At 42.1% G+C, this 19,223-nt stretch overlaps 1 protein-coding gene across 1 annotated transcript; it reads right to left on the bottom strand.

Moving 5' to 3' along the window:
• Positions 1–8,288: 8,288 nt before the first annotated feature.
• Positions 8,289–18,957, bottom strand: zgc:153738 (uncharacterized protein LOC558115 homolog). The gene is made up of 19 exons (XM_035775275.2): positions 18,782–18,957; positions 18,087–18,414; positions 16,889–17,008; positions 16,342–16,533; positions 15,984–16,055; positions 15,488–15,693; positions 15,230–15,314; positions 15,032–15,142; positions 14,867–14,942; positions 14,608–14,714; positions 14,111–14,197; positions 13,940–14,001; positions 13,685–13,767; positions 13,149–13,256; positions 12,732–12,931; positions 12,488–12,574; positions 12,200–12,377; positions 11,801–12,039; positions 8,289–11,678 (listed from the first exon to the last, which is right to left on the bottom strand). The coding sequence occupies exons 1-19, from the start codon at positions 18,790–18,792 to the stop codon at positions 11,559–11,561; spliced, it is 2,472 nt and encodes an 823-aa protein (XP_035631168.1). The 5' UTR covers positions 18,793–18,957; the 3' UTR covers positions 8,289–11,558.
• Positions 18,958–19,223: the final 266 nt, after the last annotated feature.

The raw sequence follows: 19,223 nt of genomic DNA, 5'->3' as shown, positions 1-19,223 counted from the left end.
TCTCTCCTATCATTGCTATGCAGACGACACACAATTAATCTTCTCCTTTCCCCTTCTGATGACCAGGTGGCGAATCGCATCTCTGCATGTCTGGCAGACATATCAGTGTGGATGACGGATCACCACCTCAAGCTGAACCTCGGCAAGACGGAGCTGCTCTTCCTCCCGGGAAGGACTGCCCATTCCATGATCTCGCCATCACGGTTGACAACTCCATTGTGTCCTCCTCCCAGAGCGCTAAGAACCTTGGCGTGATCCTGGACAACACCCTGTCGTTCTCAACTAACATCAAGGCGGTGGCCCGTTCCTGTAGGTTCATGCTCTACAACATCCGCAGAGTACGACCCTGCCTCACACAGGAAGCGACGCAGGTCCTAATCCAGGCACTTGTCATCTCCCGTCTGGATTACTGCAACTCGCTGTTGGCTGGGCTCCCTGCCTGTGCCATTAAACCCCTACAACTCATCCAGAACGCCGCAGCCCGTCTGGTGTTCAACCTTCCCAAGTTCTCTCACGTCACCCCGCTCCTCCGCTCTCTCCACTGGCTTCCAGTTGAAGCTCGCATCCGCTACAAGACCATGGTGCTTGCCTACGGAGCTGTGAGGGGAACGGCACCTCAGTACCTCCAGGCTCTGATCAGGCCCTACACCCAAACAAGGGCACTGCGTTCATCCACCTCTGGCCTGCTCGCCTCCCTACCACTGAGGAAGTACAGTTCCCGCTCAGCCCAGTCAAAACTGTTCGCTGCTCTGGCCCCCCCAATGGTGGAACAAACTCCCTCACGACGCCAGGACAGCGGAGTCAATCACCACCTTCCGGAGACACCTGAAACCCCACCTCTTTAAGGAATACCTAGGATAGGATAAGTAATCCTTCTCACCCCCCCCCTTTAAGATTTAGATGCACTATTGTAAAGTGACTGTTCTACTGGATGTCATAAGGTGAATGCACCAATTTGTAAGTCGCTCTGGATAAGAGCGTCTGCTAAATGACTTAAATGTAAATGTAAATGTATACTGGAAGAAAAAAGACAAGGGAGAAGTGATATCCATCTTTAAGCTTACAAAGTGAGAACAAAGAAGCAAGAGATGACAAATGGAAATGCAACCAACGGAATAGAAGACAGACTTTAAAGAGAACAGTTACAATGCAGACCTACCTATCAGGTAACACACAACACCTTAGTCACTAGATGACCTGCAGCCAGAACATGAGGCCATCATACCTGCCCCTCACTCACCTGCCCTGATGCATGCCCTTATTATACCCCTTCCTCATCATCTGTTTTATGTTCCCCAGTTTTTGTGTTGTTTTGGGTTTGTATGTGCTTGTATGTGTGTATTTCAGGAAATGGCTTCCTGGATTCTAAGCAGCCGATTGGTCGGCCCCATTGACGATTGGAGCTCTGAACCCTCCCTCTCGTCAGGGGAAACAGCTGTTTTCAATTACAAACTCCTTCTGCAGCTTGAAAAGCCAGTGTTCCTTTGAGGAAGAGAGAGCTTCTTTGTATTTCCTGTGTTTTGTTGTGGGTCTGTATAATTTGATGTAAAGTATTTTGTAGCCGGTCCTGCAGAGGAATGTGTATGTCAAAAGGACTGTGTTTTTGATTGTTGAAATTGCTCACTTTATGTTAGTAATTATTCTGTTTTTGTTCCCCCAGGAAAAGGGGAAGGCACCTTGGGAGTGTTTGGGCAAGAGGCCTGCGGGCATACATATACCCGTAGTCTATGTACACTAGGTAAGACCTGGGCGAACCACCCCCTGTATTTTGGTTAGCTCGCCAGGTGGTGTTAAGAATAAGTAGTGGGTAGGTAAGGTAGGAGAGGGGGCTCTTTAACTCTTACTTTATTTGCTTTGTTTCCATCCAGCCCCTTTTTCCCAAATTACCGTGTGAAGGAAGAATAAATTCCCTGTTAAAGGTAATATTCTCTGCCTCTGTCATCCTTATCCGTACCTACAGTCACATACCTCTTTCACTCCATGGGGAGTTGCGTGTAGCAGGGTGTTGCGTTTCCCCCCCCAACCAAGAAGCGTGTGTAACAATCTGCAACAGGAACGACAAGTCTAATACTTGCTGGAAGGAAAAAGGTTGGAAGAGGTCACTCAGAAACATAGAGATCCTTGCATGACAAAAGTCATACTTGATAAAGCTTAATGGAAAACTGAGAAATACCAAAAAAAAGGTATGCTCAACTATAGGTGAAAATGGATAGACAAGACTCAAAACAGAAAATGAAGGGAACTCTGAAGAACTTGAAGGATTTTATTGTTTCAAAATGCCATTGCAGAGTTAAAGCAAAATTATTTAGAAAAAAAAAAAAGTGCATTGCCAAAGGACAAACGAGTGGCTTCAAAAATGCCCAGAGGCAACATCCTGAGAAAGTATGGCCTGGTCAAAGCTGCAAACAGAGAATTTTGATTTTCAGCAAAAGCATTGAGGGCAAATGAAAACAGGCCAACAAGTCAATACTTCAGGAAAAAGCAGGGTAACACAATTAGAACAGCCACAGAGGAGAAAATCACTTGATTCTATGAACAACAGTGCAACAACTGGGGGAAAAGGACACTAATGAGGAAAGGGGGGACACTAATGAGGAAAAGGGGGGCAGAAGTGCTTCTTGAATGGCACAATTCAGGATTTTAAGAGGGAATATTCAGAGATGTCCTACTATGAATTCTCTAAAAGAATGTTTGGGTTGTCAAGCCAAACGGTCCAGGATAGGGACCCATGCCAAAACCCATGCCAACCTCCAAATCATGGGGGACAAACTACAGCATCGCAAAGTGATCAGCTGCAGCAACAATGGGAACCTTATTGAGTCTTTGTGCTGGGAGAACCCGAAGAAAGAGTGCATGTCGACAGAGTTCTCCCTTTGCCAAACCAAAGAGCTTAGAAATCGGACTTTGATGCTGGTGAGCAGACATGGTGGTTTGAGTGGAAAAACAAAGCTGAAGAGAGAGAGAGAGAGAGAGAGAAGGAAAAACAAAGAGGCAAACATGGAGTAGATCACTGAACATTTGACATTTGTGTGGCACACTGCATATTCCACTGGAGGACTTCTCCAAAGGATTGAAAGAGTAGTTGGGAAAACATGTACAACATTCGACACCAACACTACAGACGAAGAGAATCTGCGGAAAGAGATCATCGTGCATGTTGACTTTGCAGAGAACTCAGGGGTGTAACTTTCACAGCATTTTTGTCCCCTTGAATGTGATACAAAATGAGGCAACGGTGTGCTTTAGGACCATGCAGACACCTCCGAGAGGTCGGGTAGGCTGTTTGGAGAGTTTAGCAGGACGGATTAAACTAATTATAATGATTACCCCCCACACACACACACACACACAAATTAGGTAAACTAGTAAATTATGTATAATTTACATTGATTTGTTTTAGATAGGGAAATCATATGGTTGTTATCATAATCTCACAAAAAGGTTGGGTGGAAATATATTTTTTTATTATAAATATTTTCAGCTGTCACAAGCAAGTTTATACATTCAGGCATTGTGTTGAATTATTCATTTGAGGAAAACCTTAAAAATCACTTAAAATAATATTCAATGCAAGTTAATGTACAAATGTATAAGAAATGTTAATTTTTAAAAAATATTTCATTTTCAACTAAGATGAATGTTTAATGATGTGATGGAAATGACATGGCTGTCTGAGAAAAATTACAAATATATAAATTCCTGAATAGTACGATCGCAGACATTATCAGATATTATTTCTAGACAAATCAAAGACCGATTATAATACTGGTAAAATGGTGTTTCAATACATTTGAATTTCTGAAAGCTTGCCGAGCCAAAGTGCCCGAAGTTGCAGAATCACCCGGCAACAGAGCTAACAACTCTCACGCATTTGCCGTGAGACAAATGCATTTGACTCTCTTCTCACGCTCTCACGGCACACCTCTTATATCTCACATATTAATTAGGCCAGCATCCCAGAGTCGCCACTTCACTGTTGACGTTGAGACTGGTATTTTGCGGGTACTATTTAATGAAGCTGCCAGTTGAGGACTTGTGAGGCATCTGTTTCTCAAACTAGACACTCTAATGTACTTGTCCCCTTGCTCAGTTGTTGCCCCGGGGCCTCCCACTCCTCTTTCTATTCTGGTTAGAGCCAGTTTGCGCTGTTCTGTGCCAGATCTTCAGTTTCTTGGCAATTTCTCACATGGAATAGCCTTCATTTCTCAGAACAAGAATAGACTGACAAGTTTCAGATCAAAGTTATTTGTTTCTGGACATTTTGAGCCTGTAATCGAACCCACAAATGCTGATGCTCCAGATACTCAACTAGTCTAAAGAAGGCCAGTTTTATTGATTCTTTAATCAGCACAACCTTTTTCAGCTGTGCTAACATAATTGCAAAATGGTTTTCTAATGATCAATTAACCTTTTAAAATGATAGACTTGGATTAGCTAATACAATGTGCCATTGGAACACAGGTGTGATGGTTTCTGATAATAGGCCTCTGTACGCCTGTGTAGATATTCCATTAAAAATAATCCGTTTCCAGCTACAATGGTCATTTACAACATTAACAATGTCTACGCTGTATTTCTGATCAATTTGATGTTATTTTAATGGACAAAAAAATAGCTTTTTGTTCAAAAAAGGACATTTCTAAGTGGCCCCAAACTTTTGAACGGTAGTGTACATATAAGAATAATTTGTCTAGTTAGGGTGTAGGTGCAAATTTATGCCATCTTGTCTTCAATATATCTTTTTATCCATGTAGTTTATTTGGTCTGATCAGTGGAACAATTCTCATTCTTAACAATGGGCTAAAATATAGGGTAATTACTGTGCTTGTCAGCAAGAATACTACTGTTATTCCCTGAATGTATTTTATTATTCCACGTCTTCCCGAATTTTGCCAGTGTAATCACATATTTGAAAATCTGATATGCCTACTTGTGTTTTTGAAAATGAATGAAGCTATGTATTTTTGCAGCCATTCACTGAGAATGTTGAATGTCATGCACACTAGCATTGGATATTAAAATGCTCCAGGAATCAAATCAGATTGTTGACATTTTAGTATTGTGCCCATGCTAAGCAGAGATGGTAGGGGGACTCACAACTCATAAAGGCATCATATTTTGTCTATGGCTGATGATGGCAAGGATCTTCAACTAGTAGGCATAAACCACCTGAATATTGATATTCATGAGATTTTTCTTGAAGGTTGGGTGTTTCTGAGAAATGAATTGTTAGAACAAGAACATTTTCAAACACCCAGTACAAAAATCAGGGGTGGCCAACCCTCCTGGAGAGCAAGCAGGATTTTCTTCCAGTCCTATTTCTTAAGAGATAGTTCACCCAAATTCCCAAAATGTTTATGTCCTTACCTTGAAAGCAGCCTTTGGACAAGGAGACTGCAATTTCTGATTTGGTTACCCTCTGCCATCAACCATTAATATAATTTAAAAAATCCTATGCAGAGTCTTGCTGTAGTGGTTACACCAACTTTCACATACAACTTTCTATCTGAGAACAGGGATCAATCCCTGATTCCAACCTCCCCACTGTTTCTAGCATTTGCCTGTCTCCCTATCTCATTTCATTACAATCTGAATGAATTTTTTATTTTATTTTTTATTTTACCTTTATTTAACCAGGCAAGTCAGTTAAGAACAAATTCTTATTTTCAATGACGGCCTAGGAACAGCGGGTTAACTGCCTGTTCAGGGGTAGAACGACAGATTTGTACCTTGTCAGCTCGGGGGCTTTGAACTTGCAACCTTCCGGTTACTAGTCCAATGCTCTAACCACTAGGCTACCCTACCGCCCCAGTGTCAAACCACCTAAAAATAAATAAATACTGATAATAGTTTACCAGCATGCTTGGTTTAGGCCTGGTCATAGGCCTAAGCCATGTCAAAATACATAAAATTGCAGGAAATGGGCTTCAAAAAAGTACAATTGTCCTAGTCCCCCTTCTAGGGATTGTGCAAGGGGGGGCAATGAAATTCACATAGAACATCTCACTCCAAGATCACTCCAAGCTTTCTTCAAAAGTTGTCAGCCCTGCGGCTATGATCTTTTCATATGTTTACAACAGACATCCAAAATATGCAATGACAAGGGAAAAATGACCTGTGGCAATAAGGAGACAGGAAGGATCAAGATGCACCACAAGCTGGTATAAAAAAAAAAAAATAGACATCTTAAAAAAAACATTTGACTAATCTTAAAAAATGTATTGCCAATTATTAGACTACTTGCTGAAAATGTTTGATGTTGTTTCCCCAAGTAAAATACATATTTTCAAAATCTACAGTTGAAGTCGGAAGTTTACATACACCTTAGCCAAATACATTTAAACTCAGTTTTTTACAGTTCCTGATATTTAATCCAAGTAAAAAATCCCTGTCTTAGGTCAGTTAGGATCACCACTTTATTTTAAGAATGTGAAATGTCAGAATAATAGTAGAGATAATGATTTATTTCAGCTTTTATTTCTTTCATCACATTCCCAGTGGGTCAGAAGTTTACATACACTCCATTAGTATTTGGTAGCACTGCATTTAAATTGTTTAACTAGGGTCAAACGTTTCTGGTAGCCTTCCACAAGCTTCCCACAATAAGTTCTGTGAAAATTGGCCCATTCCTCCTGACAGAGCTGGTATAACTGAGTCCGTTTTGTAGGCCTCCTTGCTCACACATGCTTTTTCAATTCTGCCTACAAATTCTCTATAGGATTGAGGACAGGGCTTTGTGATGGCCACTCCAATACCTTGACTTTGTTGTCCTTATGCCATTTTCCCACAACTTTGGAAGTATGCTTGGGGTCATTGTCCATTTGGAAGACCCATTTGAGACCAAGCTTTAACTTCCTGACTGATGTCTTGAGATGTTGCTTCAATGTTCACATAATTTTCATACCTCATGATGCCATCTATTTTGTGAAGTGCACCAGTCCCTCCTGCAGCAAAGCACCCCCACAACATGATGCTGCCACCCGTGTTTCACGGTTGGGATGGTGTTCTTCGGCTTGCAAGCGCCCCCCTTTTTCCTCCAAACATAACGATGGTCATTATGGCCAAACAGTTCTACTTTTGTTTCATCAGACCAGAGGACATTTATCCAAAAAGTATGATCTTTGTCCGCATGTGCAGTTGCAAACCGTAGTCTGGCTTTTTTATGGTGGTTTTGTAGCAGTGGCTTCTTCCTTGCTGAGTGGCCTTTCAGGTTATGTCAATATAGGACTCGTTTTACTGTGGATATAGATACTTTTGTACCGGTTTCCTCCAGCATCTTCACAAGGTCCTTTGCTGTTGTTCTGGAATTTATTTGCACTTTTCACACCAAAGTACATTCTTCTCTAGGAGACAGGACGCGTCTCCTTCCTGAGCGGTATGGTGGCTGCGTGTTTATACTTGCGTACTATTGTTTGTACAGGTGAGCATGGTACCTTCAGTCGTTTGGAAATTGCTCGCAAGGATGAACCAGACTTGTGGAGGTCTACAATTTCTTTCTGAGGTCTTGGCTGATTTCTTCTGATTGTCCCATGATGTCAAGTAAAGAGCCACTGAGTTTGAAGGTAGGCCTTGAAATACATCCACAGGTACACCTCCAATTCACTAAAATGATGACAATTAGCCTAACAGAAGCTTCTAAAGCCATGACATAATTTTCTGGAATTTCCCAAGCTGTTTAAAGGCACAGTCAACTTAGTGTGTATAAACTTCTGACCCACTGAAATTGTGATACAGCGAATTATAAGTGAAATAATCCGTCTGTAAACTATTGTTGGAAAAATGACTTGTGTTATGCACAAAGTAGATGTCCTAACCGACTTGCCAAAACTATAGTTTGTTAACAAGAAATTTGTGGAGTGATTGAAAAACAAGTTTTAATGACTCCAACCTAAGTGTATGTAAACTAGTTTTAATGACTCCAACCTAAGTGTATGTAAACTAGTTTTAATGACTCCAACCTAAGTGTATGTAAACTTCCGACTTCAACTGTATATGACATATTATTTTGTTTTGGGGCTTTTTGATGGATTAGTTTTGGTAATTGTGAGGGGAGGCTGATGAGAGCCTGATACACCCCTACCTGGTCTTTATGGTATAGACCACAGGAAGTTGGTGGCACCTTAATTGGGGAGGATGGGCATGCTGGAGTAGAATAGGTGGAAAGGTATCAACAAGATCAAACACATGGTTTCCATGCCATTCCATTCGCTCCGTTCCAGCCATTATTATGAGCAGTCCTCCCCTCTGCAGCCTCCACTGGTATATACAGTTTTGCTTGCTCCTAGGCATTTCTTTTTCATTTAAGTTTATTGACAACTTTGTGCATCTATTTTTGTATATCTAAATATTATCAATAGCATTCGTGGACCTCAACATCATCTGTAAATAAAAAAAACTTCTGCGCCTGAATGTGACATTAATGTTGTTATTATAGGAAAATGTAAGAAGAAATATAAATAGGTGTATACAGACCCATCAAAAAGTATTCCTACCCCTTGACTTATTCCACATTTTCTTGTGTTACCGCCTGAATTCAAAATGGATTAAATAGATGATTCATCTCACCCATCTCCACAAAATATTACGGAGGGCAGCCCCCGAAGTGACTCTTCTTATCAACTGTATGTAAGAATTTCCTGTGTTGTCTTAGGAATTCAGATTCTCTGTGTTATCTCTCTAACCCTGATTGTCTCACCTCTGAGAAGCCGAGGTTACCTCACGTACAGTGCATTCGCAAAGTATTCAGGCCCGTTGACTTTTTCCACATTTTGTTACGTTACAGCCTCATTCTAAAATCAATCCACACACCATACCCCACAATGACAAAGCAAAAGCAGGCTTTTAGAAATGTTTGCAAATGTATATAAACAAAAAAAAAAGGAAATATCACATTTACTTAAGTATTCATACCCTTCACTCAGTACTTTGTTGAAGAACTTTTGGCAGCAATTACAGTCTCGAGTCTTCTTGGGTATGACACTACAAGCTTAGCACACCTGTATTTGGGGAGTTTCTCCCATTCTTCTCTGCAGACCCTCTCAACATCTGTCAGGTTGGATGGGGAGCATTGTTGCACAGCAATTGTCAGGTCTCTCCAGAGATGTTCAATCGGGTTCAAGTCAGGGCTCTGGCTGGGAGACTCAAAGACATTGAGAGACTTGTCCAAAAGCCACTCCTGCGCTGTTTTGGCTGTGTGCTTAGGGTTGTTGACCTATTGGAAGGTGAACGTTCGCACCAGTCTGAGGTCCTAAGCACTCTGGAGCAAGTTTCATCAAGGAACTCTCTGTACTTTGCTCTGTTCATCTTTCATTCGATCCTGAATAGTCTCCCAGATCCTGTCGCTAAAAAGCACCCCCACAGCATGATGCTGCCACCACCATGCTTCACCGTAGGGATGGTGCCAGGTTTCCTCCAGACGTGACGCTTGGCATTCAGGCCAAAGAGTTCAATCCAGAAAATCTTGTTTCTCATGGTCTGAGTCCTTTAGGTGCCTTTTGGTAAACTCCAAGCAGGCTGTCATGTACTTTTACTGAGGAGTGGCTTCCATCTGGTCACTCTACCATAAAGGCCTGATTGGTGGATTGCTGCAGAGATTGTTGTCCTTCTGGAAGGGTCTCCCATCTCCACAAAGGAACACTGGAGTTATGTCAGTGACCCTCACCTCCCTGACCAAGGCCCTATCCCCTGATTGCTCAGTTTGGCCAGGCGGCCACCTCTAGGGAGAGTCTTGGTAGTTCTGAACTTCTTCCATTTAAGAATGATGAAGGCCACGGTGTTCTTGGGGACATTCAATGCTGCAGAAATGTTTTGGTACCCTTCCCCAGATCTGTGCCTCGACACAATCCTGTCTCGGAGCTCTACAGACAATGCCTTCCACCTCATTGCTTGTTTTTTTTGCTCTGCCATGCACTGTCTACTGTGGGACCTTATATAGACAGGTGTGTGCCTTTCCAAATCATGTCCAATCAATTGAATTTACCACAGGTGGACTCCAATCAAGTTGTAGAAACATCTCAAGGATGATCAATGGAAATACGAATTTTTGGGGTGTTGTGTGTAGATTGATGAGCAAAATTATTAATTTAATCCATTTTAGAACAAGGCTGTAGCGTAACAAAATGTGGATAAAGAGAGTCTGACTACTTTCCAAATGCATATTAGGTCTGATACTTGATTGAAGGTTAACTTTACAGTAATACTATTGATCAACAACTTATATTTTGAAACCAAACAACTCCGATGCTTATAAAAGGGTCTTAGATTCATTGTTCTTTATCTTTTTTGTTCCTGAACTGCAGTGGTGAGATACTCTCTCTCTCTCTTTCTTTCTTTCTTTCTCTGGACTTTTGTGGCATGGCCTTTCAAGCTATAATTTTGTCACATGCGCCAAATACCTTAACCAACAGTTTTAAGAAAGGTACGTGTTAATAAAGTATTATTATTATTTTTTTTTACAAATAAAAGAGCAACAATAAAACAACAGTCTCGAGGCTATATACAGGAGGTACCGATACAGAGTCAATGTGCAGGGGCACATGTTAGTCGAGGTAATTGAGGTAATATGTAGGCAAAGGCAAAGTGACTATGCATAGATAATAAACAGAGTAGCAGCAGTATAAAAATGGGGGTGGGGGGGGAACAATGTAAATAGTCCAGGGGATTCCAGTACCTGGTTGACTGGGAGGGTTATGGCCCGGAGGAGAGGTGCTAGGTCTCCTAGAGGGGGGGTACTGTCACACCCTGACCTGTTTCACCTGTCCTTGTGCTCGTCTCCACCCCCTTCCAGGTGTCGCCCATCTTCCCCGTTATCCCCTGGGTACTTATACCTGTGTTCTCTGTTTGTCTGTTGCCAATTCGTCTTGTTTGTCTAGTCAACCAGCGTTTTGTCTCAGCTCCTGCTTTTCCCGTCTCTCTTTTTCTTGCCCTTCTGGTTTTGACCCTTGCCTGTCCTGACTCTGAGCCCGCCTGCCTGCCCCTGACTCTGCCTTCTGTCCTGTACTGTTGCCCACTACTCTGGATTATCGACCCCTGCCTGCCTTGACCTGTTGTTTGTCTGCCCCTGTTGCTGTAATAAACATTGTTACTTCAACACAGTCTGCATTTGGGTCTTTCCTGTAACCTGATAGTATTTAGAATTCCATTCTCAGACATTTCTTGATTGCCTATTCGTAACTCAACAATAGTGTTCTTGCATACTGTTAAATCCTCTTTATGGAGTCAGATAAACATTTGAATAGGCTTATTACTTAGTGTTACTATGAGTCGCATGTGAGGTATTTATAATATCATACTGTATATACTATATACACATGACAAATATCACTACCCACTACAGGATGCCCCTGACTTTCTGCTTTAAGCAACCCTCCAATAGCAGTTTGGCCCATGTGACATATTCATGAACAGAAAATGACAGTGCATGAAGAGAAAATGAAATAAATTATACAGATTCATTTCAAATACAATAACTTCAAGGAAACTGGTGCGCAAATGTTATTGGTGTCCACCTCAGTTTTTCTTTCAGTGTTGCGTTCAGTTAAGGTAAGACGTTGTTTGATTTACTTCTTCCCTTTCTTCTTAGCATCTTTGCCTCCCTTTGTCGGTGCCTCCTCCTCTCCCTCCTTTCCTGAGGCAGCCTTGGCTCGCTTCTTACCCAGAGGAGTTTTAGCATACCAATTCTGTAAACAAATGTTCATCATCAAAGTCTTTATGTCAAACACCTTTCATGTGGAGAAAATGCATTCAGCATCAACAAACTAAGATTTTTAAAAAGCTAAGTATAAGACATTTCATAATTTACCTTCAGGGCCTCCTCCTCGTCCTGAAACACAGGGTCGATCTTGGCCAGCGGGGCCACAAACTCTGCGGCGCCCAGGGGTCTCTTGGTCAGCTGCTGGACGCGGCGCTCTGTCAGTATGCTGCGCACCACCTGCACCATATGACCCTGCGTGTAGCCATCAGAGATCTTGGCCAAGGAGCTCAGGTCCAGGGCAGCCGTCACCTGTCCTCCGTTCTTCTTGATCAACTGCCTCCACATTACTAAGGGAAGAGCATAGATTTGACCATTAGCACTTGAAGGGTGCCTACAATAAGACTTCATAACACATTCATAAGCATGCATGCATAACACATTCACAGGCAGTACATACATAAGCAGTTTATTAATGCTTACGTCAACAACTGGGAGATACATTCTTACCATATCGTGAGGCGTAGTCAGGACGTGGAATGAGGATAATTTTGCTGTACACTTTGCATAGTGATTTGAGGTCGGCATTGAACGGATCATGAGTCGTTCCCACGACTAGAACACGATCTTCCCCTTTGATCGATTTGAGGATCTTGGGCAAGTCTTTCTTCAAGCGTTTTGGATCTAACTGTACATGAGAACATCGTTTGGACTTAAGAATTGAGATATCTTCTCTTACCCTAGCATTATAGAAAATGGTATAACCTAAGCTAGTAACTCATGGGTATGAATGAATACCTCTTTTTCCTCCTTCGGTACTTTCTTGTAAAACATTTTCTCTGTATCTCCAATCCACACCACTGATGGCTGCAACAGTCTGGCAACCTACAAACAGAATGAATGAACGAATGAATGAATGATCGAGTGACCAAACAAATGACTGGACATCTACCTCAGAACCATCAGTCAATTGAAAATGTCAACGTAATCAACCAATCAAAACTCTCAAAATGGGGTACTTTTTCATTACATTGTGTGTTACCTTGAACACCATGTGGAGCATCATGGCCAGGCCACTCTTGCCGGGGTATTTCCCTGCCAGGTTCAGAGGTGACAGATCAAATAGGTTGGCACCCGTCTCCTGGCAGATGGCATGGACCAGCATCTTCTTGCCTACGCCCGCGGGCCCTGCCAGCAGGATGGCCTTCACCAGAGGAGCCTTCTCATGGACCACCTGTGAACCTACAAGCAACATTCAGAACTTACTGTAGCTAGAACCTTTAGAAACTTCCAGAATAAATGTCTAGCTGACAACGGCCGGTATATTCTAAACAAAGACAATCTAGCAAGCTTAAATCAATCACAAGACGAATTCAATTGTATTGGTATTAAGGATTAACGTCTCTAATTCTGTGAGACTCTTATCATCTGAAGACAACTCCAGATGTTCCATTCGTACCTAAAGGTAAGACGGCGTACAGAGCTATAACTTGTCTCACGTCAGATAGCGAAGGCATGGGCTCAATGTCAGTTTGCCTTAACGTCGTCCCCAGATAGCTATAGTCGCCTGGGACACAGGAGAGAGAAGCTGTCAGGCTGATCAAATCTGGGGAGAGCATTTAGAAAAGCTGAAGAAAAGATGAACGTAAACCAGTGACATTTGCCATCTTGATTCATGAATATGGGATTTCCCTCAAATATGCATTAGTTTGTCCTCAATATTATTTTGCCAAGCACTAGCCAGGTGAGGGCAGTATTTGCACACTTATCGATCTGTCCTTTTTGTCTATACATAACAGCACTTATATTATGATTATATATTATATTACGATTGTCTGTACAAAATGATGTGTGCACAAAATGATTTAGCACATTTTAAAGTGGTTTCAGAGGAGAAAGGAGAGGTTAGAAAATAGACCTTAACCTGAAGGTAATTGGTAAAGGTAGTGCGTATCTACAGACGGCACACAGGAGGGACCAAACAGTAATGCTTACCTAAATAATCCTGCAGTTTAACGTTATCTGATTGTTTCAACAAGCCCTGTTCCACCAGTTCCTGATACAGAGACTCAATATTCCTATAGGATGCAAATATTTACATATTTTTTTTTTCAGATCTAAAGCATTGTTGTATGTTGTGCCATTCAAATTCTAAAGCCCCTATCATGTACATTCCATGCGTAAAAGTAAATGGTAAAAAGCTCAAATGGCCTATCCCTCTGGGAGAAATGTAGATGAGTCTGGTCTCACCTATCAGCTGTCAGATCTTTGTCTTTCTTTTTCTTCTTTCCACTTTTTGACCCTTTCTTTTTCTAAGCAGCAAAATAAATGCCATCAGCACACTTCTCAAGTAAACAGATACCAAACATAAAGGTATTATTGAAATATCGTCATAGATAAATGTTCCCTCCTGTTTGTTACCTTTGCGCCTCCCTTGGCCTTGCCACCCTTATCTTTATCCACGGCCAGTTTCCAGTTGGCCAGCTCCTGCCTCATCAGCTCATCCACCTGTGTCAAACACAACAGCTCACTCAGTAGCCTATATGTTTACCTTATAAACAACATTAAAGGGATAGTTCAGGATATGGGCAATGAAGTTCTCTGCATCCAGTAGGAAGGAAGTTAGAGGTAGTTTCGCGATTCAATGCTAACTAGCGTTAGCGCAATGCATGGAAGTCTATGCTATCTACTAGCATGCTGGCTGTTACCATAGACTTCCAGTCATTGCGCTAACGCTCATTAGCAACTTCCTTCAAACTGCACGCAGAGACATACAAATGGTATCTACAAGTTAAGTAGGCAAAAATCTTGAAGTATCCCTATAATATTTACCTTACTTTTATCCACTCAGTGCAGTGGTAAGAGCAAGGCTACCTGGCCTGCCTTACTTCTCAGAGTGACAGAATAATTTATCTCACCTGCAACCTGATCTCCACCTCAATCTCCTTCCTCTTCTCCTCCTTGATCAGCTCAGCCTCGTGCCTCTGGCTGAAGTTCTTGGACTCGGTACGATTCTGCCACACCTCTGTCGGTCATACAAACATCTACTTTCAATGTACTGTAGACTATTGATACATAAGAAAACACACTGCATCTATAAGGTCCTTGTCTGCCAGAGAATAAGAATAAACTCCAAAACATGGCGATGCTTTGAATCCCGTTATCCGTTTCTCTTACCACCAAAGGTCTTGTGTCCTACTTCCAGATCTCCTAGGAAAGCAGACGGCAGCATCTTTAGCCCAGATTCCTCCTCCTGTGTTTCAACAAAGCTACCGTCATTGATCGGACAGAGTAAAAGCATCTCGTTGACCATGGTTATCTATTCTAAAGTCTTTCACGTACCTCATCTCCTCCCTTTCCCTTGTCTTTCTTCCCTTTGTCCTTCTTCTCCTCCTTCCCTTTCGTGCTTTTGTTGGCGTCCTCCTCATCTTTCGCTGCTAGTTCCTCCATTAACTTAAAGACAGCAGACCCGCTTACCGTAAGTCAATCTGCGTGTATTACTACCATCTCACACCAGAAGATGGATTCATTGATGAATACCTGTTGAGGTGTTTTCTCCGCAAAGATGAGAGTCGAGCCTCCATCCTCCTCCTCTGGGTAGTCGGGGAAAGTTCCTGTTGCATCACTAACATCCAAACATATTAACATCAGCTGCATATTGTCATGCATTTCACTGCTATGGCAATGTCACCCCATTATTTCCATCTAATATGGAATAATATAATGACTATGTGAACAAACATTCTCCGAACATAATCACTGTCGTGATTCACAGCCATCTCCCTGTAATAAACTCACTGGCATTCAATGAACCACTGTCTGATCTGGTCCTTCATGGTCTCCCTCATGTCGGGCCCCTCCACCTCTCTGAGTTTGTCTGTGATGGCCACAATGGACTTCTGGTAGTCCTCCTCATGCTCCTCCTGCTTGCCTCTCCGACGGGCCTCGTTGGCCAGGGCAGCTGTTATGGCAGGACAGGGCTGGGTGTGTCTGGGCTCCATGGCCTGAGGGTACAGGAGGAAAAGGTGAGACCACTGCTGTGGTGGATGAGGCTGTCACCAAGCGGAGTAGGGTGATGGTGTCCCTAGACACTGATCTTGGGTCAGTTTAGAATTTCCCCAACTAATGGTTAAGGTTAGGATTGGGGGGAGCTGTATCTGATCCTAGATCTGTACATAGGGAAAACTTCTCCCCGGAGCATCATAAAGGAATCCTACAGCTCCATCTGCTGATAGCTTACAATACGCACTACACTATAGAAACGTTACAGATAGAGCTTATCAAACCGACTCACCATGCCCAAAAATATCATCTCCTCCTCTCGCTCCCTCTTTGTTCTTTTCCTCTGCACATAACCCTTCCACACCTGGAAAAGAGAAAAGTAGCACCTTTGTTCAACTATTGTATGGTGTCTTTAATGACTGACACTCACAGAACATTCATACAAAAGGCTAGCAATAACAATAACTATAGCAGGCTAGATAAAGACCTCTGATTTCAGAGTATTCTCCCAATATGCTCCACATCATCACTTGGCTATACCAGTGACGTATAGTCTGGACTAAGCAGCCTCATTTACCTAGCGAGTGTGAGACCTATGGTCTTGGACTGATTGAAGGTAGAGTATCTGACTTTGACAGGCTTGACCATACCTTCTGGATGCGGACCACAGCCGTGTCGATGGCCGCGGCCCCCAGGTCCCTGTCCTTGGCCCTCCTCTGCCTTTCCTCATCGCGCTGGATCTCCCTCATGAACTTGGCCCTCAGGCGACCCTGACGGGCCCTCTCTGACACCTGGATGATCTTTATGGCTTCCTCCAGGTTCAGTGCACGCACTCCTACAGGCTAGGGGCCCAACACAACATGGGCTATTAAAGGTGGTCTTGTGTGGCTCAGTAGGTAAGTATCTAGCAATGTCAGAGTCGTGGGTTCGATTCCCGCTGGGTTCACATACTTTAATGTACGCACTCACTATACTTTATCGCTTTGGACCAAAGTATCTGCTAACTGGCATTGAATTATTATATTGAAAGGAAGTTTCTCAAATCAAATCAAACCCAATGTTATTGGTCACATACACATGGTTCTGTGATGAACTGAAGATGATATCTTAGCTAGTTACTGTGTAGCTATGTGTAATTGCTGTGTAGTTGCCTGTAATAACACCAAGTCTAATGTTACGTGGTATAGAAAAACTCACTTTGGGTCGCTCTACTACCTCGATGAGGTTGAGGATGTTGGAGAGCATATTCCGTCTCTCCTGCAACACCTTGCTGCGTTCACTGAGGAAATATCGAGGGATGGGGATCTCAATGTCCTCCTGTGATGAGGCATGAGATGCATTATGTCCAAAAAAGATACCGTGACATTTTCTTACAGTAAATGAAACATGGGCTACATACCAAAACGGCACCCTGTTCCCTACATAGGCCACAACTTTTGACCATAGCCCAAAAGCAGAGCACCATATTGGGAATAGCTATTCTAGTGACCTTAACAAAGGCTTCCAAACTGGCAGCGACTTCAGGGAAAAACAGACCAAAAGGACATAGCAAAACGATCAACTATTTAAGGTTTCAGATTCCAATCTGTCCCCATACATTTAAATTGATGAGGCACTATAACCACAAAAAAAGAGTTCAATTAGTATAGCGTTCTCACTCACGGGTGCAACAAATATAGCTTCTTGCAAGGCACACCTCAAAATATGTTAAGGAGTCAGAAAAGCAATGCCATGTGCTCACTTGTGCATTGTAAAAAAAAATCTTATTGTTTTTATGGTACCTTACTAGCATCCAGTTACCTTCAACTTACTGTAAAAAAAAAAGTTACAGTATGTTACCATACACTATAAAGAAACTTTGGTTTAACAGTACATTACTGTTCACTTTTCAGTAATGTACTGTTGAACCAAAGTTTCTTTGGAATTTACGGTAACATTCTGTACCTATTTTTGTTACGATGTGGTCAAAAGGTTTTGGGCACTCCAAAGATATGGTTCGGTACTGTATTCTGTGGGGTGTAATTACAATACCATTCAAAATACAACAATTTTCCCACAATCCACCATAATTTACAGTTAAACATTTTAGAGTTATTTTTACTGTTGATAATACTAAAATTACCATATAAATTACCGCTTTCAGTTACAGTCTATCTGAAATGACTTGTCATTGGTCAACAATCAAAACACGCAACTTTTTGGTTCTGAAGCACAGATGAGATGTTTTTGAGACAACCATTTGGTGCAATATATGTAGCCTATTTAAATATCTATGAAAAATATATATTTGTCCCATTCACACTTGCAACCCCTAAAAACATTTATGGGAACCCCTGCTGTAGGAGACTTCTTATCAACTTTCATTAACAAAAAGGGGGAAGGGGGGTGATCTTACAGGCGTGAGCTTCAAGTCCTGGATGACATCGTCCATGTAATGGTACTCAGAAAACTCTTTCTCCACCATCTCATTCTTGAGTTCCAGCACCCGCCCCATCACGCCATCCAGGACCTCCCGGATCACTTTCCTCTTCTGGGGATGAACCACCTGGTCATAGGCCTCCTCCAGCTGCCTGAAGATCTGCACGTAGCGCACGTAGAGGGTGGCCAGGCGTTGGAAGAACACCACTCGGTCCTTCTCTGGGCGAGGAGGCTGAGCAGGGAACTCCTGAGTCAGAAGGGAGTTCAACTCGACCTGGGCATCAGCCCACAGTTTGTTGTATGTACTGGAAGAGAGACAGTCATTGGAAGGATATTTAGCGTGCCAATTAAATCAGTTGAATTTCCTTGCACTTCGGAAATGAGTAAAAACTAAGAATTCCCAACTGAAAACTGAGTGTTTGCCATCAATAGCATGATCATGTCCATAACATTGATAAAAGGCTTACAGTAGTAGGTCTATCACATTGATATTTGTCTATTAAGAAAATCATGGTATGCAAAATCTGCTACTGGCTAGTTTGATAGACAGGTGGTTTGTTAATTGGCAGTTCAGGCAACATAAAGTAAACATAGCTAGCTAAATTAATAGCTAAAGTTAGCTAGCTAGCCAGCTAGCTAGCCAGCTAACTGAAGTCAATTAACGTTACTAACCTGTGAGACATGATGCAACTATCTCTATGTAGCCAATGACGCCTTTTGAATTCAATGTTTGCTAACTAATACAAAAAAAATCCTGGCAGTTAGCAGTTTGTACAAACATCGTTAGCTACATAGCTAGCTTGATAAACTTAAGGCAGTCTACAACTTTTTTATTTGTGTCCCGTTTGTTCCCATAGCAACGGACGAGCTCCGGAAGCAGCCCACGTGGGATCTTTGAGGCGGATGAACCTGTTGCCTCACTGTCACAATTTTGAAGAAATGACAAACGGTTTCAAATTAATTATGTGTGAATAGCATTGTAACAATAGCAGGATGAGTAAAAGTAAAGTGACATTTTTGACGAGTGATAGTGAGTATTTTGGCGATTATTGATTATAGAAAATTTTAATGTATTTTGTAGCCTATACTAAATTATCCAAAATATATTTAAAAT

Source organism: Oncorhynchus keta, chromosome 1 (genome assembly GCF_023373465.1).
Source record: "Oncorhynchus keta strain PuntledgeMale-10-30-2019 chromosome 1, Oket_V2, whole genome shotgun sequence".
NCBI lineage: Eukaryota > Metazoa > Chordata > Actinopteri > Salmoniformes > Salmonidae > Oncorhynchus > Oncorhynchus keta.
Note: the sequence above shows the minus strand (reverse complement) of the source record. Positions and strands in the feature narration are given on the sequence as shown.

What these genes read in the sequence shown, in the direction of transcription:
- zgc:153738 (XM_035775275.2), bottom strand. An exon ending in AGGACTTGAAGCTCACGCCT is followed by an intron (nt 17,009 to 18,086) that starts GTAAGATCACCC and finishes GCCTCATCACAG; the next exon opens with GAGGACATTGAGATCCCCAT. An exon ending in TAAACTGCAGGATTATTTAG is followed by an intron (nt 13,257 to 13,684) that starts GTAAGCATTACT and finishes CCTGTGTCCCAG; the next exon opens with GCGACTATAGCTATCTGGGG.